Source organism: Nannobrachium achirus (genome assembly GCF_963921795.1).
Source record: "Nannobrachium achirus genome assembly, chromosome: 23".
NCBI classification, from domain to species: Eukaryota; Metazoa; Chordata; class Actinopteri; order Myctophiformes; family Myctophidae; genus Nannobrachium; species Nannobrachium achirus.
The window spans coordinates 30649463-30675938 of record NC_137830.1 but is presented as its reverse complement, the minus strand read 5'-3'; the positions used below and the strand labels follow the sequence as shown (position 1 = coordinate 30675938).

Genomic DNA, 26476 nt, shown 5'->3' with positions numbered 1-26476 from the left:
ATATGTAATTGTGATTTTTCTGACTAATATTGCAATTGCGATTTTATTCGCGATATTTATCTATTTATTTAAAGGTAGGATAAGTGATAGTTTTTTAGTTAAAACAAAAAAAAAGTTAAATGGTTGATATAATAAATTATTTTAACCAAATAAAATCACTTCACTACCTTAACTCACTTAGCGCCGAGCGACTTTCGGGGCGACTAACTAATGATGGCGTTTAGTGCCGAGCGACTCGGAGCGACTTTTATATAAAAGCATTGTTTAAGCTTTTAATTTGGGTTGATAGACGGAGCGGAACGGTTAGCTTACCTTCGACTAGCATACAGATGAAAACCGTGAAAAAAAAGGATACGATTATGACGTCACCTTTAAGCCATAGCTTCCTGTTTACGTAGGCCTCTGTTAGCCGCTAGGCTCAATGCAAACCATCCGACCCTCACGTAGCTTCACTAGGTCGGATTTTGATTCGGAAACTTTCTGTGTGGCATCTATATACGTTCCGATGCCCATACCAATGGTGGTTTGAGACGATCAAGCACGAATTGAGCAGTATTGAGCTCAAATGGCGGCCCGCGGCCTGTCCATTGAATGTCAATGGAGAGCATGTCATTGTACCATCCTGTTATGTCCTGAACCTCGTTTTTTATTCTGACTTAACATGGGACCATGGAAAGTCTATGGGCTATGGCTCACTCTAGTGGTCATCTTGTGGCATTCGCAGGCACGTGTACCTGGTTATGTAATGTGATTTTGGGGATTCAATATAGCTATTTCCTGGCGTTATAAGCGCAGATTCATATTGAAATCTGGCTCGCTCGGCGCTAAGTGAGTTAAGTCAAGCTTCCGAAGCTTCCGTTGGATATTTATTGTGTAATACATTTAAAAAGAAATTGATTATTAATAACTAGGCAAATTGGAAATCATGCAAATGGTTTGATTCAGTTCAGTTATATTTTCAAAAGATTCCCTTTTATTAAGTTTCACATGTGTGCAGGGGACGGAGGAGGGGAGCTACACACAGAAATCACGTTTGCGATTATTATGCACCTTTGCGATTTGCTAATTGCGTGGTTTGCGTGGTTTCAAAACCGAAATCGCGATTTCGGTTTAAAAACGATTAATTGTGCAGCCCTACTAGTGTCCCTATTCTGGGCCATTGGCCAGGCATTGGGCAGACGGACAAGTCTCTAGGATTTGGACAAACTATGTGCCTGTCGTTTAATTTAAACGCTGTTGTTTGTCCTTGTATCCCTGAATGGTCCAGATGGTTCTCAAGCGTCCCAGCCTCATCGGTGGGAGAATAACACAGCTGGCTCCCAGAGAGGGAGAGAGGGAGAGAGAGTGAGCGAGAGGGAGAGAGGTCAGAGAGAGAGAAAAGGAAAAGAGAGAGAAGGGGGTCTTGGGCAGATACTGTATATCAGTAGTTCAACCTTTTCAGGCAGCGACACCCCGAAATAATCAAATGTGAACTGGGGACCCTCCATCCTGACAAGAACTTGGAATTGTAGGAGTCGCATTACATTTTGTTTGACTCTGTTCCACAGATAAATATTGTGAAAATAGCAGAAGCTCACAACGCTTCACGTTGCATGAGAGGCATTATGAGATTGTAGATTGGCTAATTTCACAGTTTTTGCCTCTCTTAAATTATTTGACATGGTTTTTTTTCTCCTTTTCTTTTAGGAATTAAAAAGGTCTTAAAAGTCCTTAAATTATCACTTCATACCCCCCCCCCCCCCCCTCCACCGAAATAAGTGTCCCGGATACACCACACGTATGCCCGTGTGCCTCGGTGTTCTCTGTGTGTGTGTGTGCGTGCATGCGTGCGCATTACCCAGGTCAGTGTTGGGGCCGGCGAGCAGCTGTCTGAACTTGTCGAGGCGGGAGGCCTCTCTCTCCGTCATGGCGGGCGTGCCTGACGTGTTCTGGTCGGCTATGCGGGCCACCATGGGGATCGTGGGCCGATGGGGCAGAGAACGCTGTCTGTAGAGAGAGGCGCGCTCACCTGCATCTGGGGACAGGTCACAGACCAGAGAGCGTTAACAACAGACAACACACACGCAGTTTCATGTACACCATTTCCTACCTTTGTTAGTGTTCATTTTTAGAGCAAGTTTTGACTTAGTTTTAGTCATAGTCTTTTGAATAAGTTTTAGTCTAGTTTTTTTCTCAAATAAATATCATAAGATTTCTGTCGACTAAATCTACAAGCTAACAATGTGTGAGCTTGCTATTTTCAGAGCTCAACACCCGAGCGCAACCGAACATGAAATGTCTTGTCTTTTAGGTGTACTGGATCCCTTCACTAGTCCCTAACATTTTAGTCTAGTTTTTATTTGTTTATTTGAACTGTATTCAGCATAAGTAGTAGGGCAGTTGAAGAACATACTGCAGTGTACAGTATACAATACATGCATTTTTCTCTCCTTTTTTTCCTTTAATACCCAGTAATAAAGCAAAGATCAGATGCTACGGTGAACTTTGGGATAACACTTAGGACTTGACACGAAACAACACTCAACAATCCCCATACGCTTCCTCCCTCATGGGTCTTTAGTCCCTTCTAATTTCACCACATAGACATAAAAAATATCCTAAGAGAAAAAGTTAATTATAAAGTCAGTGAAATCCACAAAGGTACAAGAAAAACAAGAGAGAAAAATTAAATAAAGCAATCACAGATTGAGGGGCCTCTATACAGCACTTTCACTTGTGCCCAAAGGGGCGACTGACACAGGCCTGGGTATGCAACCCGGCTTGGCTGAGATCTTTGTAGTTGTTTTAGTGCAGCTTCCATCAGTGTTAATTTAACTTTAAAGTGTAAGAATGGACCCACAGGTCCAGTTTTAAACTGTATGAGGCTGAAGAACGGCTGGCTCCAGTCAACTTCAGTGGATAAATACAAGTTAAACCGTTATGCCGCAGTCGTATTAATGTGTATACATTTTCATGAGAGCAAATATAAAACAAGGCAAAGTGTTCTTGCTGCTGTTTTGTTTGCACAAATGAAAATAAATTAAAGCCAGTAAGGAGAGGTTATTTTTTAAAACAGGGACTTTAAAACATAATTCATTTTTATGACTTATTTAATTAACTTGTGTGTATCACTATGTCTGCGTAACCCTAACCGTACGAAAAAACAAATGAAATGGACATTTCCAAATAAGAAAACATAGAGAAAGTTTGCCCAAGTATACTGCATGGAATGCACACGTGGAAAATGTTCTGGGTTTTTCGGGTCGGGTGTGTTCGCGCGATTCTAACTCAGTTAAAAAAGAACCATCTCCTTCCAACTGTGCCTAAGCGAGAGAACGACAGTATTCTAAACATGAGTCACGTTGTTGAGAAAAGAATTCCTCTGCAAAAAAAAAAAAAGAAAAAAAAAGAAAGAAATCATAGAGCGGCGGCCAGATTTTAAGGGGCGGCGGGCCGCCACTCCTTAATGCATATAGGGAAAGACTGATTGTACATTCTCAGAGTTAAATCAACACTGAGGATTTTACAGTATAGCTTGAGAGTCGCAGAGCTAAAAAATCCTATCAAAATGGGGGTCTGTAGCCTAATGTATATAAAACTGGCGGTCCTTGAAATGAAAAAGTTTAAGAATCACTGTCGCAGATGACTGCCAGAGGCTGGTAGCAGTCCCTTGGACACTGCCTCTGTGTGTGATAGCGACACAACTGTCCTAATGGAAGCCTTTGTCAGTTTCATTATCTAATAAGACTAGGGACAACTGTGTGTCCTTTCAACTCCAGCCCCTACAGCAGGGGTCTTCAACAGGGGGTCCGGGACCCCTAGGGGATCCTCAGAATTACTACAGGGGGTCCTCCTTTAAGTGATAGAAAGTGTATTTCTCCTTTTTTATATTAACCACTTGAACCCTAGTGTCCATATTCTGAGAACTTTAGCCAAAAATAGCAGAACTATAAGCTCGGCTATTTTCGGCAAAGAGGTTTGGTGTAGAGGGGAAAAAGAGCAGACTAAGTAGTACAGAGTGAAAGGTCAAGTTTATAAAGTATTGACGGTTCAAGTTATATCTGAAAACACAAATTGACATGAATCCAAAATACACAGATGATTGTGCCGTCAAACGATGAAACTATTACTACTATTACTACTAATCTATGATAAGGTTGTGGGGGTCCCTGCTTCATCTCTCTCTCAACTAAGGATTCCTTGGCCTGAAAACATTGAAGACCCCTGCCCTACGGAGAGGAGAGGAGAGGAGAGGAGAGGAGAGGAGAGGAGAGAACTTGGCACTGGTACGCTAGCAAGTCAACCATCTCTCTATGAACATAACAAGGACTTGCCTGAGGGCTCAGTTCTGTCTGCATTATCTGAAAGCAACAACAGGCAGAAAGACACACAAACAATGGACATACAGCCTCACTCTTAAGTGATTATTCAACTCTGAGAGTGTACAAATGTAACCCAATGGGAACGTGAGGGTCCATTTGGTAATATTTGCAGTTTCATTCACACCGAACTATTTATTTTTGGATTAACTCATTCACTACCATTGACGAGATATGACAGGATTATTTTGTAAGCCCCCGCTACCATTGACGAGATATGACCGTTTTATTTTTAATTCCATTTAACTATGGTGCTATGGCGATGGTGCACATGCACATCTGCCCTAACCGGATCCAGTTTGAACCGGGATAAATATATACACTGTATGTAATATGACATAAACGTAAGGTGCAGTAAAGTAATGTAATTCAGGGTTGTCATGGATGAAAACACTATTTAAAGGGCTGCCCCGAGTCCAAAAATGGATTAAAGGTGATGTGCTGCAATGCTGACCTTTAGGCGAGCTGATGGGAGCGTCGCTGTGGGACTTCACCATGTGGCTGTCGCCCGGGAGGCCGCCGGGGTCGGACGCAAACGAGGCGTCGGGGCCGCTGGTCTGCTGTCCCTCTTCCCTCCCTCTGTCCTCCACCTCCTCCTCTTCCTCCTCTTCGTCTTCCTCCTCCTCCTCTTCCGCCTCTTCCTCCGCTTCCTCCTCCTCCTCTTCCTCTTCCTCCTCCTCCACCTCATCTTCCCCTTCCCTCTGCTGGGGCTCCATCAGGTCATCCAGTCTCTGTCTCTCTCTGCTGTGGTTCTCTATGACCTGCACGGTGGTATAAAGTAACAAAGTACATTTACTTCTACAAGTCGGGTTCTGAGAACCTCACTGAACACACCAGTGTTGATTTTGACAGCAAATTTTGATTTAATTTAATTACATTTTAGTCATAATTTAGTTGTCTGAAGTGTTTTCGTTTTAGACTAGTTTTAGTCAACTAAATATAAGATTTTAATCAACTGAAGCTGCAGTTTTCAGAGCGCAACATCGGAGCGCAACCAAACATAAAATGACTTTAGTTTTACTGGATCCCTTCTGGATCCCTTCTCCACTGGGTCCATTTCATCATAGTTTTAGTCGTCAAAATCAACACTAGAACACACGCACAGTTCACTTAGTTCTGGTAGTCGAAAAGAGCAGCAAGAAAGCTTACTGTGCCACCGCACTTGACAGTGCCACTGCGTTTGTTATGGAGGGTTTGTATTCAACTGCTTTTGGAGAGACAAGAATTACAAGAGCCTACAGCTCTGCTGTTATGCAACCGTTAGGAGACGCCATTGATGTTCGTTTGAACTTATTTTCTTTGAGAACATTTTCTTTGGAGCTTGCAGAGGATCACTGAACTGAAGAGGGATTGGTGGGCGGAACGTATTTCCAACGAAATGGTCACACTCAGGATGTAACCATCAGTATCTATTAAGTAACTGATATACAGTATAGGGGTGCAACCGTTGTTCGAACGAATCGATCTAACCATTTCTAAAACAATTGATAAATCGACAGTTTCAGAACATAAATGATTAACAATCAATCTATCCCTATTTTGGGCACGTCATTATAGCAAAAACTATCCAATATACAACTGTCCGATCTACAAGCTCATAACTAAACATGTTGCATCACGATGTATTTTGAGCTTGTACATCGAATATTTAAACAATTTGTTGGCACCAGACCGTTGTATGACAAAGTATAGAATAACACTTAACTCATTTAGTGCCACCCCTTTCACCACTAGAGGGCGCCCAGTGGCCAGAGAAAATCCCATAGAGATATGCTGGTATATGCAGAAGCCCTGCAGCCATGACTTGCCTGAACACTTTCCTTTGTGCATGACTGCATGTACAGGAAGAGGATGAAGTTAGCTTGAAGTTAGCTATTGGCTACCAAGCATTTTAGAAGCCTTATTTTCGTCAACTTAGCCATGATTAAACCTTGCACACCTCATGCATGGGAAAAAAACAGAGAAGAATGAGCTCTGAAAAATCCAATGCAATCCTGGATTGCATTGGAGTGGATTTGTGCAGTTTGTTCACAGCTTTCAAACAAAAAAATCCGATTGGAAATCCGTTCAGGCATTCTTGAGATAATCGCCCTTATGTTTTACATGTAATGTAAACAAAAATGGCTGCCCTGTATGTTAGATGGGGTTGTATGGGGGTGGAACATGCAAAATCGCGATTGAAATCATGTTCACCAGATTTGATGGGGTCCAAAAAAAAAAAAAAAAAATTCAAAAAAAATTTTTTCAAAAAAAAAAAAAATTTTTTTTTTTTTTTTTTTTTTTTTTTTTTATATCCCGAACTTGTTCGGGATAGGCACCCTGTGATACGATCATATATCCCGAACTAATTCGGGATAGGCACTCAATGAGTTAAGTGGTTAAACAATTAATTGATATACTGTATATACACATTTCAAAATTATTATTCGATTGATTGTAAACGTAATCGAGAGAATAATCAATAAGAAAATAATCAATGATTGCAGCCCTAAATGTGATTGTGGGGTATTCCATCACCTTATTGGCCGTCTCCATGACGACCTCGATGTTGAGGTTCTGCGCCGCCATGGCCAGGAGCTCGTCGTCGTCGTCCCCGACATCCCAGGCGTCGCTGGTGATGCTCTCAAACTCCTGGAAGGTGGTGGCCTTCTTGGGTTTGCCTGGCGTGGAAGCCGGGGGAGGAGGCTTGTTACCCGCTTTGATCAGGCTGGATGACAGAGAGGATAGTTCCAGTGTTAGAGGGATATTTCAATTTCAAATAAAATAAACATAAAGAATATTAAATAAAAAAATGAATGGCGAAATATCACATATTAGAAGGACAATATCAGTCACCAAACCCAAGGACGGGTGTTTTCAATTAATCTGTCATGGTTAAAATGGAGTCTGAAGTAGGGATGGGACGATACGATGCAGAGCTGCATATCCGGGACCACTTAAACCCTCTATAATTGATAAAAGGTACTTATAATATACGTACTTGATACAGTATTTTTTTCACTCTCTATCAAATGGCTTGTAGATTAGGGATGTCAGCGGTTAACCGGTTAGCCGACCGTTAAAGGAACTGGTTGGAATAGTGTGTTCCTTCCACACGCTACGTCCAGCAGGGGAAACTCTCCCCTGTCGGGTGAAAAGAAGCAGCTTGGACTCTCATGCATAGAAGGAAGCATGAGGTCGGTTGCTCACCCCAGGTTGGCAGAGGGAGGGTAGCACCCAGGAAAATAGCATATCTACAAGTGAGCTAATCGATATAATAATCGCTTATAATCAAATATAAAAAGAAAATAATCAAAAGTCGCAGCCCTATCTGGACAGAGGTGTCTCATCACCAACATTCATCTCAGTTACAGTATAGAAGATATTTTAATTCTGCGCACAGTGTGCCTTTTTTTACTGCATATAATGACAAAGAAAACTCGAGGAGATGAAACACGAGACGCCAGTGCCTTTTCAGTCCAGTTCTCCACTTCAAAAACAGATCGATGGATGGAAACTAAATAAATAGCAGGTTTCGGACACCTCACTAAAAAGACAGCTTTTTCACCGGGCTGTTTCATCCTTTGTGCAGTGAGGGCTCCTTGACTTCATGCTGGGATAGAGACACTACAATAAAAGGAAATTCAATTAAACTCAACTCAATTCCTTTTCGGTGGTGAGAGAGAGGGGTTTGCACGGAGGGAATAGATAGAGAATTGTGTTGCAGTTTTTGTTATGTTCCACCACAAAGAAAACGATTACCATGACAAAAGACAGAGGCGAGTTCATATTATTAGACTTCTCTTCTTGTTTCAAAACTTCAGTGAGGGGGAAGCAAATGAAACATCTGTGGACATCCACCATTAAATATTGACTGGCATAAATAATAGGATCATTTCTGAATTCTCAAATTGTCTGATGTTGTGTATCGCTGTGTTGTTTTTGTGTGCGTGCATGTGTGCGTGCGTGTGTGCGTGCGGGTTGAATGACATGGGCATAATTTCATATCAATATTTAGTGCGCTAGGGGCAGTTGACATTTTTTTTTGGGGGGCAATAGATATTTCTTTCTTTCTTTTTTTGTGGAGCCCGAGGTTCGTCTCAGACTATTAGCATACATTTTGGGGCCCGGCCCGGCCGGGTAGGATCAGGTTCGGGCAGAATTTGAGAAATCTAATCTACAAGCTCACTGTGTGATGCATTGTGAGCTTGTAGATCAGGTATATTCACCATTTTCAAACACTTTTGAAAAGCCTTGACAACAATGACATAACCAAAAATAGGGTTGAAGTGGTTAAACAATAATCTTATAAATGTATATAATTAAAAATATATATATGATTAATTTTCCTCTCTTTTCCACTTGGCCCCCAATTTAAAAACCTGTGTGGAGCATAGCCATCCCAGAATAATGGAGGACGTTGCAGTAGCAAAGGAGGGACCAACTATATCAATGCTGTGATTTGCTTCCATTTTAGCCACAAAGAGCATTAATGAGGTCAAATACCCTTCGGTTGATAATAAGGCCTGGCCCACATTTTCAGATGGCATAACATTCAATGAAAAGTCAAACAGCCAGGCAAACTATGTACAGTCATCCATCACAATGGGGTGCACGGGTCTCTAATCATGAGTCATCAGACAATGAAGTGTTGCAATAGCAGGATTTGTAGTGGATCCCCCAGGGGTAATTACTTCTCTGCATTAACCCAGCTCAGAGGGAGCACACAGGGGATCAGTTGAAGGTTAAGTGTCTTGCTCAGGGGTACTTAACCCCCAATACTTTAATTAATACTACTACAATGTAAAATTGTCAGTGTTAATTCAACTCTGAGTGTGCAGAACAACTGGAACAAATGTTTCATTTGTACACGTTCTGAGTTGCAAATGGATAAATTAACTGTTTATACCGGTATATAAAAACCGACATCCTTATATGGGCAAGAATTGTCCTAAATTAAACTAGCAATTTATGTTTATTTATTATTATTATTATTATCTTTTTTTTAATATTTGTTTTTTAACAAGTACAGTCAAAGCCTTACAGCATAAGATAAATAAACAGTGATTTAAGAAACATTTCTAATGCAATTTACAATTTAGGCATTTAGCAGACACTCTTAATCCAGAGTGATTTACAATAAGTTAATACATCAATATATCAAATGCATAGAAATAGTAATCTAAGAAAGATTTGGGTAGACCAAGCACTTATTCAGTAAAAACTATAAAAATCATATAACATATAAAAAATGCTATCTAAACTGCATGTATGGTCATTGAGGGTAGGCAAGTGCTACGGTAAGTGTTATGGGCTATGGGGGAGTCTGAAGACCACAGGGGAAGCTTGGGAGTGAGTCTGTAGTTCTAAGTGCAATGGGGAGTTTTTCCACAGTGTGGGGGCGGTGACATCACTTACGCATCCTTTGTATCTTTACCCCCAGCCTATTGCCAACCTGCCCGGAGGAGTGTCAATGCTCAAGCGTGCTGTATTGACGCTCACGCCGCTGAAACACTAGAGGGATTAATATACCAGTCCAGTAGGCTACATGAGTCATTATTTCAACACTAAGTACAAACAATCAGAAGGTAAAAATGGATCACTCTGCAATAGTTAATAGTTGTCAAACTGTCCAAAGTCAGTTAAACTCTGAGACAACCAGAAATAAAAGAATATTCTTGACAATAGGAGGCAAGTGCTGTGTTGTGAATATAGGCGTATTGACCATTAGTACATGCATTATGTGCACAATCTTTTTATATAATATAAAAATCAACAACTGGGCAGTGTTTAAGATTTTGAAAGTCAAATGTCATTTCTGCCTCGACATTCCAAATGACACTGATGAAGGCTGGATAGCCAAAACATCTGGAGGCAATACAGAAAGAACTGTTAGATTTTCAGAAGTAGAATCAGCTTCCTTTTGTCACATCACATGTTTACAGGTGGCTGCGACCCGCTTCTCTTTAGAGCTGTTGAAAGGCGGCCGCAGGAATAGAAACAACTTTATTCATCCACAATGGCGACTGGCGAGTGCCTCTCAGTTTAGTGTATTTATGTGAAAATGTATGTTGCACAGCCAGAACATTCCAACAACGGTGTTAAGACCGCTTCACAAATACAAATGGAGCTGCTTGACACTAGGCACAGTGGCGATGTGGAGAAATTAAGTTACTCTCATTCACGCAGCCCCACACACGCACAGGCTGGTAGAAATAGAGAAGGCTCTGTTTGTACCAGTCTGTTTACGTAGGCAGAAATGTTGCAACGTCATTTTATAAGCAGTATATATATGTTACAGTATGTTTGGGTAACTCAGGACGTTCATTGTAAGAGCGCTTGTTTTGACGTTCACCACACACTAATCACCAACAGATGGCGACGACAGCCCATAGACAGCCATTCACTAGTGCAGGCGCTGACGTCACTCGTTTGCGACTCTTTCTTTATTTACTAGCCTAGCTGGGCGGTGTTTAGCCATTAGCTTAGCCAATAGCTTAGCCATTAGCTTACTATGAGCGTTTATCGTGGGCTTTAATATAACGATTGCATTCACCACGGCTTCGTAACTTCGCGGCCACTCGCGCCTGCGGCGCTCGGGGGCGAAGAGCAGGACCAAGGTCCGCTGGCCTTCGCGCCGCTTGCAATGTCGTGGACAATCGAGCGGCTCCGCCTGGAGCACGTTGTTGTGGACGACCGCTTGTTCCGCCCCGTGCGGCACCACGAGTGCTCCGTTTCTCGACCGTCCTGTTTCTCTAACAAACCGTGACATATATATAGGTCCTTAGTACACACACACACACACACACACACACACACACACACACACACACACACACACACACACACACACACACACACACACACACACACACACACACACACACACACACACACACACACACACACACACACACACACACGGGATGATATGTAAACAAATGAAGAGCAATACAATCACTTTATAACTCTAACCTTGTCTCATCTCCCTGCATATCCTGATATCAGACTAAAGACTGAATGCTCCAGTCTGACAGTGCCTCCACTCTTAGCAATTTCCAAGGGGGGGAGGATTCAATTATCCCAAACCAATCACTTAACATCAACATACAGTACCTGGTGGTCTGGGTATAAACTGTGTAGTTTGGGCCATTCATCAATTGAATAAACAAACATGTTTACACATTATTGAAATATGTGTGGTACATTTCGAGTGCACGAGGCAATGGCAGTGCCTTTAGATCCCACAGCCGGAAGCGACGGTCACCTGTACATGTCACAGTGACTGATCCAGTCAGTGAACTGTCTGTGTTTCAGCTTAACACTGAACAAACTGGTGAATGAAGTCCTCTCAGTGGATTGGGCAGTCTGGACCCAATGTGTTATCATTAAAGGGAGTTTCACTTTCAAAAAAACTTTTGGTAATTTTATCATCTAATCAGGCTTTTATGAACACCCTGGCCTGGCCCTGAACAGATTTTAATTTGCTTGATTGAATATTTAGATATTTTATGTAAATGTTACCAGGCCCAGGGCCTCTCCCCACACACACACATTGTAACTTCAAACTTCATTTTAACCATGATAGATTCATTAAAAACACCCATTATCTTCTTCTGGTGACTCATATTACCCTCCTAATATGTGAGCAGGCCGTGTTTTTTCGATAACTTTTTTCATTTATTTTTAATAATAATCTTTTTGTATTTCATTTTTTCCATTTTCCCAAATAATTATTAAAAATAAATGAAAAACGTATTACGTATTAGGAGGGTAGTATGAGTCACCAGAAAAAAATAATGGGTGTTTTTAATTAATCTATCATGGTTAAAATGGAGTTTGAAGTTACAATGGGTGTGTATGTGGAGAGAGGCCCTTCCACTGCTCCCTGTTGAAAGTGGAATATCCCTTTAAACAACTCATCTTAAGAGTTGTGCCGATTACTTGGGTGCCCACTTGCATTGCCCTCATGGCCCACAGGTTGGGAATCGCTGAGCTTAGCTACAGTACGTAACCTCAGCCTATAAACACCTGGGTGATGACTGACTGCTTTCTGGGGCCGTGATTATTACAATAATAATCCAAAGTGAAAATAAAGCCAAACCTAAGAGCAGCAGGCTTCATTTCCTTAAACCTATCTGCTTAGAAATCAATTAACTGGATTTTCAGGAAGGTTCAGTTCCTTTATGAGAACAGTACAGGCCTCATAACAAAGAACTGAAAGTGTAATGCTACAATGGAGCAGCCTTATGAAAGCCTTATAGCCTTGTAAAAAACAGATTTTAACAGGTCATACATAATGTATTACTAGCCATTGTCCACACAGCCATAGCCATAGTAGAATCATCCGTCAAGGAAGATATTCAATCTCCTGGCAGAGAAACGATGCACTGACAAACCAAACAAGGTGCTTAAGAGATAATCTGCGCCAGAGGGATTATTCTAACAATTAAACAGACTGGTGCACAATTACAAGCCATAGCTCAAATGCTTACTAGTGTTGAGCTAATTTCTGAAATGAGAGAAATATTTACACACAAAGCAACCTACTGGCCCACTAAAGTGGAGGAACCTCCGAATGCACTGTCAACAGGATGAAAATACATCATTTAAATGTGACTTACTTTGCATGGAGCAGGGGATCGAAGGGTGGATGCTGAGCACCGTACACATGTTGGATGCTGTGGACAGACAAGAGGAAGAGGAGTAAGTGGACCATATTCAGTAAACTCAATGGTAGTTCGACGCTTTGCCTGAAAAGCTCTGGTAGTCTGCAACAACACCAGCTATCACTGTCGCACCCTAAAACGACAATGCAAATTGAAGACAACACCAGTTATGACTGTTGCACCAAAAGTTCACACTCCCTGCCTTTTATGAAGAAAAGGCAAAGTGCTAGGACTAGAGTACTTTTTCTGCTGAATTTTAAATTGGAAAAGTGGCGATAGCGTGACATTCTTACAAATTACATGACATAATCAGTTCACACTAGCGTCTAGCGCTGCATCCGTCTGTATTTTATAGATCAGTCTTACTAACTATAGTATAGGCTATGAACTAGAGTAAGTCAACAGAAATTCAGAGCATATTGACTGCACCAGACGGTGGTCTTCAACAGGTGGTCCGGGATTCCTAAGGGGTCCTCAGAGTTACTACAGCTAAATCTTTGTGTGATGGAAACTTAGTTTTTTACATTAACCACTTGAACCCTAGCATCCCAATTCTCAGGGGTTTGGTGTAGTAAGTACAGGTAGGGGCACTGAGGGTTTAAGTCCAACACGACGATACACAACACCAGTTATCGCTTTCACACCATGAAACAACACCAGTCACCTGACTGAATTCTATATTGACCATTTTTTAGATACAGGCAGTACAACAAGTTAAAAACACTCCATTGCGGTCCATTACATGTTCAACACAAACAACTGGACAAAACAACAAAACAACAAGACTGCAACAAAAACAATCTCACAACGATAGTTATCACTGTTACACCACCATGAAACAACACCAGTTATAACTGTGTTATCACTGTTACACTAGCCACAAATTGTTGAATCTAGGGTTGCAATACCTCCCATAGGCAGTCAATGCATCAAAACAGTTTTTTGCTATCTGAACATCAAACTCACCAATATTGGTACTGTATGGACAGCTTGGAGTATCCTCTTTCTATCTGCAAAGTGTTTGTTTCATAAAAACCTAGTGTTGTCAAAAATATCGATTTATCGAAAAGTATCGATTTTGAATATAGTATCGATTTTCAATATGACTTTTCCATAGTTTCAATAATATCGATAATATCGATAATATCGATAATATTGATCAGTTTTTACCTCTCTCGTTGGTTTACACCAACATTCATTTTATGTGTGTCCTTCCTACTTTGGCTTATTCCTAGTTATTTTAAAGGCCTATTTGTACTTAGAATGTGAAAAAATCAAAGGCAGGCCTTTAAAAAGTGCACTACCATCTACCTCAAGAAGTTCTGTATTTTTTGCACTGAAATCGCTTTGGTTGCGTGGTATCGAAAATGGTATCGAGTATCGAAATGTTTCAAAATATTGTATCCAAGTTAGAAATCCAGTATCGTGACAAGCCTAGCGTAGACATGTTATGAGTTATATCTGTCAATACATCCGAGAACGAAGACATGTTTTTGAAGCACTCGTCTTCTATAACACCATGTCCCGCTGCCTCCTGCATTATATAACATTTAGAACCAGCAGGTACACAGGACCGCAGAGTGACTTCCCAACGGGGGCTTCCAAACTCCAGCACTTAGAAAAAAAATCTCTCACTTTGCAGATAGAAAGAGGATACTCTAAGCTTTCCATACAGCCCCAATATTGAATTAGAGTTTGACATTGTTTAATACAATCAGATAGCAAAAAACTGTTTTGATGCATTGGCTGCCTATGGGAGGTATTGCAACCCCAGATTCAACATATTAAAAAAAATATATAGTGTTGCAATTTGCAGCTACTGTTACACCATAAGACAACACCAGTTGAATCACTGTTATTACACCATTAGACCAGGGTTTCTCAAAGTGGGTACAGTCAGTGGCACCCTAGGGTGCTGTGAGGTAAGTCCAGGAGTGCCTCAGAATACTTTGATAATAAATGGAATTTGGCAATATCACCTCAGGTTAACCACGTCTACTTAGTAAAACGGACCTGAGTTGGACTGTACTTGGTGTGATCTTTTTCAGCCAACAGTACATCAAGTCTCCTCACCAAAAATAGCAGATCTACAAGCTCACTACAGGTCAGAACAATGTGACGCGTTGTGAGCTTCTAGATTTTTGGTGAATGATCCCCCCAGAATAGGGATGCTGGGGTTAAAGTGGTTAAATGCCAAGTTCATTTTCGATCTGTCCTATAATGGAAACAGAGGTTCTCTCAAGTTGTCCTTGTGACATGCATTACTGTATTGTATCTTATGGGGAAAGATGTTATTTGACATAAAGGTAAGGTACTGTACTGAGCCCCAAAAAAAGTTTAAGAACTACTGCAATAGATAACACCATTTGAATCAATTAAAGATATGCCAGGAACCCCAATATAAGAGAAGAGCTTTGCGGCTCAAGCAGTGATTCTCAACCATTTTCATTTCAATGACCCCCAGTTTGACATGCATTAGGCTACGGACCCCAATTTAATGGCATTTCTATCTCTGGGACCTCAATTTAAATTGTAAAATCAATGTTAACACAGTGTATACAAATGATTACGTTTGTGTTACAATGGTTACAAATGTGTACAAAATGGTTACATTTGTACAATGCTTGTTTCAATGGTTAAAAGTCAGGGTCCATTTGGTTCATTTTGTACGCTCTCTGAGTTACAGAGATACAGACCCAAGGGTTCCTAGAAACTATCATTTAGCTGGGGACCCTTTGGAACTCCCTCAGGGACCCCTGGAGGTCCATCGACCCCACTTTGAGAACCACTTCAACACCAGTTGAATCACTGTCATTACACCATATTAGACAACACCAGCGTGTAACGCCATAAGACACGCGTGGTGACAAAGTAAACACCGTCATTCCGGTGTAATAACATGCAATGAAAACAATGCATGTCGCCGTGGCGAGTTGTGCTGCTGTCATTAACGCCAACTGACTGTTAGCTACCCTGAGCTATTCGGGATGGACCCAGTTAGCGTTTAGCCAGTTAGCTTCCCCACTGGGAGGAATGTAAACATAAAACTAGTGTCTCTGTGTGCAGTTGAGAGGGAGGAGGAGGGCATGGGGTCTTTGTATATTCGCGACCTGGAGTCGTTAAGGTACACGATATGCTGTGGTTGTTGTGATTTAACGCGGAGAAAGTCGGCGAGGATGAGGGGGAGAAGTTCGCTGCGTTTCCCCCCAGCAGAACCAGGGAGAGAGAGAAGCTAACAGCGGCTAATCATGATGCTAACGGAACACGTCACTGACCTGCCGGGAACCTTGGCCGTGTTCCGTTTCCAGAACTGCTTCTTGCCTCCGTCCGTCGACATGACGATGTCCAGGACGCACACGACCGGCCGCGGCTGGCTGTACCGCTGTCCTCTACGCTGAAAAACGAAGTGTTTGTTATTTACACCTGCAGCTCCCAGCCTCCGAGCGGCACACAAGTCAGAGAGCTGCCATGTTGGACATGTACGTGACGAGCGTGCCCCGTGATTGGCCCGCGTGGACGCTTACGCCATTCGCCGTCGGCCAATCACAAGTGAGGCCCGCTGGCTGGCTCCTCGGCTGCTGTGCGACACCCTCCACAGTATGATGATGGCTTGTCAGCAGCATATATGGAGCTCTGGTACGTTATCCACAGAGCTTTACATTCTTCCACTGATAGCCAATGGTGGATAAAGTTTGCCTACTCGGTAGTTAAGTGTGCCTGCTATGCAATAGCAGAACACTTATTGTAATCCGCCATACTTAAGTCGGTCGGTCGGTCGGTCGGTCGGTAATGTTCTTGCAAATTTCGGCACGTAATAAGTGCCGCACAATTTACGCCACCACCGCAATATATACATCAAAACGTGCGGCTCGGCCGGGAATGGTGTGCTATTACTTTTCTTTCCGATCCGCGTTACCATTGCGACGTAATTCGCAAAAAACGACGCCAAAAAACCCCATTCACTTAGAATGGGGGAAATTTCGGCACGTAATAACTGCCGCACGATTTACGCCACCCCCGCAATATACACATCAAAATGTGCGGCTCGGCCGGGAATGGTGTGCTATTACTTTTCTTTCCGATCCGCGATACGATTGCGATGTAATTCGCAAAAAACGACGCCCAAAAACCCCATTGACTTAGAATGGGGGACTCCGAAAAAAACCCAGAAACTTTGGCGCCACATAACTCTGCCGTACTTTTGCCTAGCAACGTGATTTAAACTTTAAAATGCACACACAACTTTGGTCTTTTTCCAGCCAATAGGGATGAGCTGTAATTGATTAAGCCCCACCCCCTCTATAACAGGAAGTGCCCTTTGCCAAACAGGAAGTGCCTCTATAACTCATGAACCGTTTGTCGTACAGACTCGCGGCTGGTGGTGTCATACATTTTTTTTTTCTCAATTTTTTTTTCTCAAAAAATGTTTTTTTCTCAAAAAATGTTTTTTGCTCAAAAACTTTTTTTTTCTCAAAACATTTTTTTTTCTCAAATTTTTTTTTTCTCAAATTTTTTTTTTCTCAAATTTTTTTTTCTCAATTTTTTTTTTCTTAAATTTTTTTTTCTCAAAAAAATTTTTTTCTAAATTTTTTTTTTTCTTAATTTTTTTTTCTCAAATTCTTTTTTCTCAAAAATTTTTTTTCTCAATTTTTTTTTCTCAATTTTTTTTTCTCAAATTTTTTTTTCTCAAAAAATTTTTTTCTCAAATTTTTTTTCTCAAAAAAAATGTTTTCTCAAAAAAAGTTTTTTTCTCAAAATGTTTTTTTTTTCTCAAAAAAAATTCGCCATGGTAACGCGGATTGGAAAGAAAGTTAATAGCACACCATTACAAAAGACCCTTTATCTCATGATCCGTTTGTCGTACAGACATGTGGGTGGTGTCATGAAGAACCATAATGTTAAAGCTTATGCAAAAAATGCTAATGTTAAAAAATGTAACGCTAATGCTAACACCAACCGCTACACAAGGTTGCACAGACTTAGCGAGCTGCAGGCACACTTAAAATTTCTTAGAAATTTTCTTTTCTAGTTCAACTTATCTGAGTGAGTCAAAGTATAGATATATAGGCAGGCTACTCCTGGTCTAGCCTCGGGATCCAGGCATTTCTTGGATTTCATTACCTTGGAGTAGCCTAATAGGCCTGTTTGATCGATTCTAGTCTCTCAAGAACAGCCTCAGAGAAAGAGAGGCCGACCGATAGGTGTCGCCCTTTCTTCTTTGACGATGGGTTCCCAGATTGGATCGATTCTGACTTTTACTTTCTTAACATTGATATGCAAATATCAAAATCGATCAAATACATCAGATCTATGATAGTCTTGAAGACTACTCCGCTTGGTCAGACACCAGTAAGACTCCCTAAATAGGGAGATAAGTGACATTAGAAGGCAATGGTAGCCAATCTGGAGGGAATATGGGAAATGGGACAGATCCATGTTGATGACTTGACTTTAGAGATATAGATACTGTGTACCGCTTTGTGTGATTAGGGCAAAATCTGTAGGAGCAGTGTCCAAAAATGTGTTTTGGAAGAATGGGCCTCATGGTGGTAGAAGATGGCCATGTGAGAAATGAGTGTGTGTTCAAAGTTTGGCATCGATCGGGGCAACGGTGGCAGAGATATGAGGGGAAAGTGTGACGTGACAGACAGACAGACAGCCGGTGGAGGTTTTGATAGTATAGCTATAGGCTTCTCAGCTACAAGTGAAAAGTGAAAGTTCCTCAGTCAAATTTGTGCTTGAGTTAAAGCACTGGTCTGGAGTACTTGCTTAAAAGAAAATCACACCCAGTGTGAAGTGAGCTATGCTATTTATGAGTTAGTTCATTAACCGTCCCGCGAAGCTTGGCCAACGTGACCCTGGCCATGCAACAAACTTTGGGCGCTTTGTGCGAAGATGTAGGCCAGATGTAGGCCTACAGTATGTGACCCTGGACGTACAACAAACTTTGGGCACTTTGTGCGAAGATGTAGGCCAGATGTAGGCCAATGTGACCCTGGACGTACAACAGACTTTGGACAAACGGACAAAGCCAGATGTTGGAGCTTAGCTCCTTCCAGGAGCACCGCTCAAAAATATTAAAAAGATTTGTTTTCATATATATATATATATATATATATATATATATGTAGTATTTATTATATAATAATCAGTAATAGCTAGTGAAAATAGAACAAGCTCTCGTCACGTTGCATCATGTGAGCTTGTAGATAGGCTATTTTCATTATATTTGAACAGAACTCCATATTTGGCCATCAGTATGAGATGAGTACTTGAAGGTAAATATGACATCACAGTGACGTTATATTATATTATACACTTCATAGCCAGCACATACTGTGTCTTTGGGGACGGTATTTTACTGCCTCAAAAGTCCATATGATCTACGATACATCGCCCCTATCATCAAGTATCATCATGAAGGACCCGGAAATGACAGACAATACAGAACAAAATGAGGCAAAGCACGGTAACTCATCCCCCAGAATGTCAGAGCAAGAGGTGGAAATGGCTAAAAGTGCATTTGAAGCATTCACAGCTGGGAAATATGATGAGTCTCTGAAACACCTTGAAACCCTGCAGGGATTCAACAGAGAAGACTACAAGATCGCAATGAACAAAGCTATCGCAGAGTTTTACAAAAGCGGCCAAAGTACCACATGGACTTTGAGGCAGAGTCTTATGGCAATTAAGAACCAGGTTTGCACCGCGTTAGTGGAAGACACGGGCGGTTTAGATGACTTGGGAAGCAGTTGTCTAAATTTCAATCAAGCCATTATTCATTATTACACGCGACAGTACTCGGAGGCCATTTCCATTGGAGAAGAACTGGACCAGTTTATTATGGAGCCATTTGAGAAGTTTGCCCAGGCGGTTTGTTTCCTGCTGGTGGATCTGTACCTGCTAACATTCCAGCCAGAGGAGGCTCTCCGTCACTTGGCTGAGCTGGAGAAACTTGCTGTTCAAGGAAACAACAAAAATGACAAAGGAGAGAGCAACGTATCAAGTAAAGATGGAACAAACCAGAAGGAAGAGTGTATGGCTGTGACGGAGGCAGTCAAATCAAAGATACACCACTATAAAGTGCGAGCCTACATTCAGATGAAATCACCAAAGGAATGTAAAAGGGCTATTAAATATATGATGAACATAGCAGGGAATTCTGCACCCTCTCTCTTTCTGAAGAGTTACTTTGAGTACCTGAGTGGAAACTATAGAAAAGCTGTCAAGCTACTCAACAGCTCCAACATTGCAGAACATCCCGGGGCCATGACGACAGGTGAATCTGTACCATGCATGTTCTGGAACAACCTGGGCTGCATACACTTTGCAATGGGAAAACACAATTTAGGCATTTTCTACTTCAAGAAAGCCCTGAAAGAGAACGACCACTCTTGTGCACAGCTGGGGGCGAGTGGCAGCAATGAGCAGTCTAATGCTTTTGCAGGTATCCCCATGCATGCCCTACAAACCAACAAGCGCTATGAGCTGCTGCATAATTGTGGTATTCAGCTACTACACATCGGAAGGCCCCTGGCAGCATTTGAGTGTCTAAAGGAGGCAATACAGGTTTACCACTCCAACCCTCGACTGTGGTTACGGCTGGCAGAGTGCTGCATTGCCGCAAACAAGGGGGGTTTAGTACAAGAGAGCAAGGGTCTGCCGAGTAAAAAAGGCATAGTTGTAAGGCAGGTCTACCATCGTAATATCACCCTGGCCTCACAGTCTATCCAGAATGTTACTTATAGTGAAGGCCAGTCAGCAGCCATTCCAGTTGCGAGTATGGAGTTTTCTGCTATCTGTCTGCGGAATGCTCTACTTCTCCTTCCCAAACACCAACAGCAGGAAACCGATGCTGAGAACGTCTCCAAAGGTTCAAGACAATCTAGGAGCCCAAAGAGTGGCAGAGAGTACAGTGATACCTGCATTGGAAAAGACCAGGAGTCAGATAAGTTCCTGCCTGTAGCCCAGTCATGTCTTCTTGGACAACAAGAAGTAGAGGACCTCAGGTGTTCCATACTGGCCTGTAGTGCCTACGTGGCTTTAGCATTGGGAGATAACCTCATGGCCCTAAGCCATGCAGAAAAGCTCCATCGACAAACTAATGTCTCAGGGTCCCTCAAGTTTCTGGGTCACCTTTATGCCGCAGAGGCACTCATTTCCCTGGATAGGATCTCGGACGCCATCTCCCACCTCAACCCCAACAACATCACAGACGTGACACTGACCAGTGTACGGGACGAAGGATGGGACAAAGGGGGCGAGCCTGTTGAGTGTTCAGGGAAGCAGACTCCTCTGTGTTACCCCAGCAGTGTGAGCTCTGCCCGGGCCACGATGCTCTTCAACCTGGGAAGCGCGTACAGTTTAAGAAGTGAGTATGAGAAGGCCCGCAAGTGCCTGCATCATGCTGCCTCCATGGTGAACCCAAAGGAGATTCCTCCCGAAGCCATCCTACTGGGAGCCTATATAGAGCTGCAGAATGGGAACACACAACAGGCCCTGCGGATCATAAAACAGAACCAGCTCCTCCCCAAGTCACTCCAGACAGCTTCCCCGGACACACAGAAGTCTGTCCGGCCCATTCTACAGATGCCTTCATCCTTCACACAAGTCCAGGAAGCGCAAAGGAGATGACAGGTCATGCATGACACACTCTCCAACATCCAAACACACACACACACACTCACACCTCCTGAGTGTGACCACTTGGGAATCGGAAGGTTCCCGGTTTGATCCCCGGTGTAAATCTGTAATGCACATTGTAAAGCGCTTTGGATAAAGGCGCTATATAAATCTGACAATTACCATGAAATACTATTATGATGTTGTATAGCTATCTCCATATTTCATCCTATGCTTTTTTTTCCCTCCAAGAAAATCACCGATCCACAAGCTCACAGCGCAATGCAATGCAACATGTTGTGAGCTTGTAGAGCGGTTATTTTCATAAAAAAATCGCACCTGTGCGAAGTGAGTGCTCACTTTGCATGGTATCAAACACGACACACGTGCACATCTCCTTGTATGGGCTGTGACGTCAGTTAACTCCATACATGGAGATCCACGCACAAAGCCAGACGTATAGGAGCACCACTCAAAAACGTGCATATAATGACAAAATAAGGATGCCAGGTTTATCATGGTTATTATTATTATATACATACACTAAGTCTGTCTGGGTTTTCTAAATATTTAACAAATGAGAATTATTCTCCAGCAAAGTGAACCTGTGTTTTGTAAACTTTTTGACTGATGTTATCCGGGTTGTAAGGCTTGATATCATGGACAGTATAATGTCCAATCAGACACGATTGGTCATGCTTCGCTTGACATCACATCACACTGTATAATTCGTTGTTAACCTAATCTTGTTGGACATTATATTGTCCAAGATATCCAGCCTTGCAACCCGGATAACATCACTCAAAAAGGTTACAAGTTTACAAGACAGGATTGACATCAGAAGAAGAAGTGACAGAATATGTAATATAAATACAAGACAGAATTCAAGAAGGGAACTTTCTTCTATTTAACCCATGGATTACAGGCGTGCAAATGGATAGTTGGGCAGAGATCCAGTAGAACTAAAAGACTTTATTTTATGTTTGGTTGTGCTGCGCTCTGAAAATAGCAGATCGACAGATCATTGCGCTGTGATGTGTTGTGAGTTTGGTTAGTGTTAAGATTAGTTTAGGTGGTCGCACCACTCGGCACCTCCGCGCGTACCAAGCGAACAAAAAGGAGTGCTCCCTTGCTCCGGTTCAGCCAATCAACCGACTAGAGGTACTAGTGGAGAAGAGATCCAGTAGAACTAAAAGACAAGTTTATTTTATGTTTGGTTGTGCGGAGGTGCTGCGCTCTGAAAATAGCAGATCAACAGATCGCTGTAACACGTTGTTGTGAGCTTCTGGAACTTTTCAGATGACTAAAATATGACTAAAACTAAATGACTTTTCATTCAAAAGACTATGACTAAACTAAACTTTGCAGTCAAAATTAAGGGGAGATGAATAGTAGGGAGATTCAGCACAAAGTAGAGAGAGAAAAATAGACGGACCACAATGCAGTAGATGAACGAAACATACAAAAAGTACAATCTATAAATGGTTGGGGGGTGTCCACTGTCCACCACTTGTGTTCAAGCTAAATTGGGGTGTTTTCTACTTTAATGACCCTGGTCCCAGGCAATATACCCTGCTAGTGCTTCAATATACCCAATATACCCAAGTCATCCGCTGCCTGTAATAATGCTTAATAATGAAGAATTGTATAGCGCAAACTACTCTAAGTGCCACACATGGTGCAGATACAGAGATATACCTCAACCTTTGAGGTTTTCTTTGGGGGGCCACCAAATCTTTGTGCGAACTTTAACCCTCTCATCTCTATTCTGAGGGGAACATCGGCCAAAAATAGCGCTACGAGACGTTGTGAGCTTGTAGATTGTCTATTTCCGGCAAAGAGGTTTGGTGTAGAGGAAAAAAAGAGCAGACCAAGTACAGAGCCAAAGGTCAAGTGCTGGGTAAATGTCTGAAAAGTAATTTATGGATTAATATTACTAACATGAATCCAACATTTAAATAGATAATGTGTAAACAAATAAAAACATAAAACATTTACACAACACTGTTGAACTGCTATTGATCGATGAAATCTATGATAAAGTTTAATCTGCAACATGATTTTCTACAATATGTAGTGGTGCGTCCCTGCTTCATCTCTCTCTCTCTCTCAGCAAATCTTAGCCTGGAAAACATGCAGACCTCTGCTATAAACACAAGTAGAAGGATTTTAAGTTAATCCTTAATGACACAGGGAGCCAATATAGAACAGCCCAAGCTGTAAGGAGATATGCTCTCACCTCCCAGTTCTTGTCCGTAGCAGCAGAACTTTGCATTAGTTGGAGCCTCTCTATAGACCTCTTGGGGAGGCCAGTGCATTGCAGCAGTCAAGTATACATCCTGCTGAGATGAAAACGACCGCAACTTTGCATTGTTTCTGAGATGAAAGAAGGCCGTCTTGAGAGATAAAGGGGGGTATATTTCACCCATACCCCAGCCTAATGCTGAATCTGAAAAGCTTAGAAAAGATCGTTATCAAGGTATTGATTTAACTGTGAAAGATAATTGGAACAGAACATTATTACTTCTGTTTAACTTGGATTTTCTCTTTACCCATAATTCCCTGGTTCACATACTGTACAGTTACAGAAGCTGAATGTACTGGCTGGATGCCTGGATCTTTAGGGTGAAGCTTTTCCGGCACTGGCCAGGCAAGGTGAATCAATCACCTTGATTCAATCAATTCACCAAATTCTTTGTCAAATTGAATTGTCTTACTATTCTCCCCAGAACACTTTTAAATCAGCCATTAACAATCCATGTATACGTAACCTAATGGTAGCCTTTTGTCTCATCATCGCCAATGCATATAAAGCACCATACTAATTCAACACTCTTGATTTCCGACCATTCATTTCCATTTCAGACACTTTTGTATCCTAATTTGTTCACGTAAATGAAATATTCAGCCACTACCATGAACACAATGAAGTACTTTGAACAGCAGCAGCTTGTCCGTTTATCTGTGAGTGATGCAGTGCCTTTGAATCCCTTCTTGTTCCTCCCATAGCCAATAAACCTGCTATTTAGTTATTTGGCGGTGGGTTTGTGTGACAAGTCAGTCTGATGGAGTATTTTAAGAAAGTTCTCGGCTTAATGAAAACTTCATGGTGTTGCTGTCAGTTGTTCCTTTGAACAGTTTTCAGGAGTCAGGAAAAAAAAACAGTGATACACACTACACACAAACGGAATGTCTGACTATCACCCTCTCCATGACATAACACTTTGCAGACAGCCGCCCGAAATGCTTACTGGTGTACAGTACATCAATCCCTACGGGGCGAAGATTGCGTGGGTCTGGGAAGCGGATTTACGAGCAAAAAAAGTGGCCCTGCCGTTTCGCCGTAACTTCCATCTTGGTCTAGGTGATCGGTAGGTTCCTGTCAGTGGCTTTACATTAACATTTAAATAAAAAATCAGCTGCTGATGGTCGGAAAATAGATCTCTGCCGAAGCACCTGGGCACCCCTTCCCCTGCCAAGGCCGAGGGGGGGGGGAAGGCTGCGATTTGATTCGATGTTATAGCTGTCGTCCATCACAACCGACTCTGTAATGGAAAAGGGTGAGTGTTGATAAGCATGGAAATCGCAGACGCATTAATTATTCGCGTGGTGTAGCCGTATATGTCCTATTTTGTCTGGGGCTATATGCAATCCACAGGCAGTACCGCTACTCACCGTGGATGCAAAGAGTTTGGTGTAGCCCTATGTCATCTAGGGCAGTGGTTCCAAAACGTTTTAGTTCAAGGCCCCAAAGAGAAATTAGCCATTTGCCAGATTTTCAGTTGGGGGTCCATCCGTGGCCAAATGCATATTCATTTGGGGGTCCTTGACATTAAAAGTTTGAGAACCACTGGCCTATAGGTGGTGAGTAGTTATTCCTTTTTAACTCACACTCTTCTTTGGTTTCCATAGTTACAGAGCGTGCCAATCGTGCCAGGGAGCACTTGACGACGGAGGCAGAGCTGTAGAAATGTGATGGGTGTGTTTTGTTCTGCAAAGTAGCATAGGTGACGCCACAGGTTCAAAGTAGTACTGATCTGGGGGAACATTCGCCCAAAACAGCCGCTCTACAAGCTCACAACGGGTTGCGTTGTCACCTAGTACTATAGATCTGCTATTGGCAGCCAAAAATAGCAGATCTACAATCCAGGGTTTGGAGTCAGGCTGGTGCAAGCGGCATTTAGGGTTGAAAATAGCTTCTATAAATAAAATGTAGGCTTTAAAATAGATCTATTTCGGTATTTAAAGTAATTAAATTACTCCTAGCTAAATTGAATCACTGGAGGTACATATAAAGTATTCTGGCTCCTCTGTAAAGTTACTTAAAGCCTACTGACATGCTCCTCTGGCTCCGAGCTGACAAGTTGAGTTTGCAAAAAAGTGCAAAGTCACACTACTGCTATGGGACAGAGTTGGGAAAGAACTACTCAGGAATATAACTGTATTAAATATACATGAACAGGCATAACCTTCAACAGATTTAATAACGGTAATGAGAGGCTCTAGTTTGGCCAACTTGACACATTTCTTCTCCATTTCCTTAGCAAGGTGTATTTTTTTTAAGACCTAAGTCAGTATTTTTCACTGCTGCTACATTTTGCCAAACAATTGTCAACATAACTTCTAACTAAAACCAGAAGAGAACGTATTGCTCCTATTTTAACTTCCCTAATTTAGTACTGGTTGGACAAAATTACATTTTATTCATACAATTGTACATATTGCTGCTTTAAGCTCACACAAATGAAAGTTACAAAAGATAATCAAGAGCAGAGGGGGAAAAGGAAAATGTAAAATAACAAAACATTATGAAATATAAATTATGTACAATTAAATAAAATAATTACA

The 26476-nt window shown here is 41.8% G+C and overlaps 2 protein-coding genes across 3 annotated transcripts in view; one reads left to right on the top strand and one right to left on the bottom strand.

Moving 5' to 3' along the window:
* The window catches only part of tbc1d22a (TBC1 domain family, member 22a), a 175038-nt gene extending 158592 nt beyond the window's left edge, over nt 1–16446 (bottom strand). Inside the window, exons 1-5 of one of the 2 annotated variants that reach the window (XM_080754694.1) lie at nt 16282–16446; nt 12962–13018; nt 6876–7065; nt 4813–5119; nt 1838–2014 (exon numbers count right to left, since the gene is read on the bottom strand). In XM_080754694.1, coding sequence (XP_080610820.1) covers nt 1838–2014; nt 4813–5119; nt 6876–7065; nt 12962–13018; nt 16282–16343 — 793 coding nt within the window. In that variant the 5' untranslated portion in view covers nt 16344–16446. The remainder of the gene's footprint in view (nt 1–1837; nt 2015–4812; nt 5120–6875; nt 7066–12961; nt 13019–16281) is intronic. The other variant, XM_080754695.1, reaches the window with a different exon arrangement.
* A 2992-nt stretch (nt 16447–19438) lies between these two features.
* On the top strand, nt 19439–21640 carry LOC308308874 (CCR4-NOT transcription complex subunit 10-like; the record flags this gene model as incomplete). Its single annotated transcript, XM_080754332.1, has 1 exon — nt 19439–21640. The coding sequence occupies one exon, from the start codon at nt 19439–19441 to the stop codon at nt 21638–21640; it is 2202 nt and encodes a 733-aa protein (XP_080610458.1).
* Between the last annotated feature and the right edge of the window lie 4836 nt (nt 21641–26476).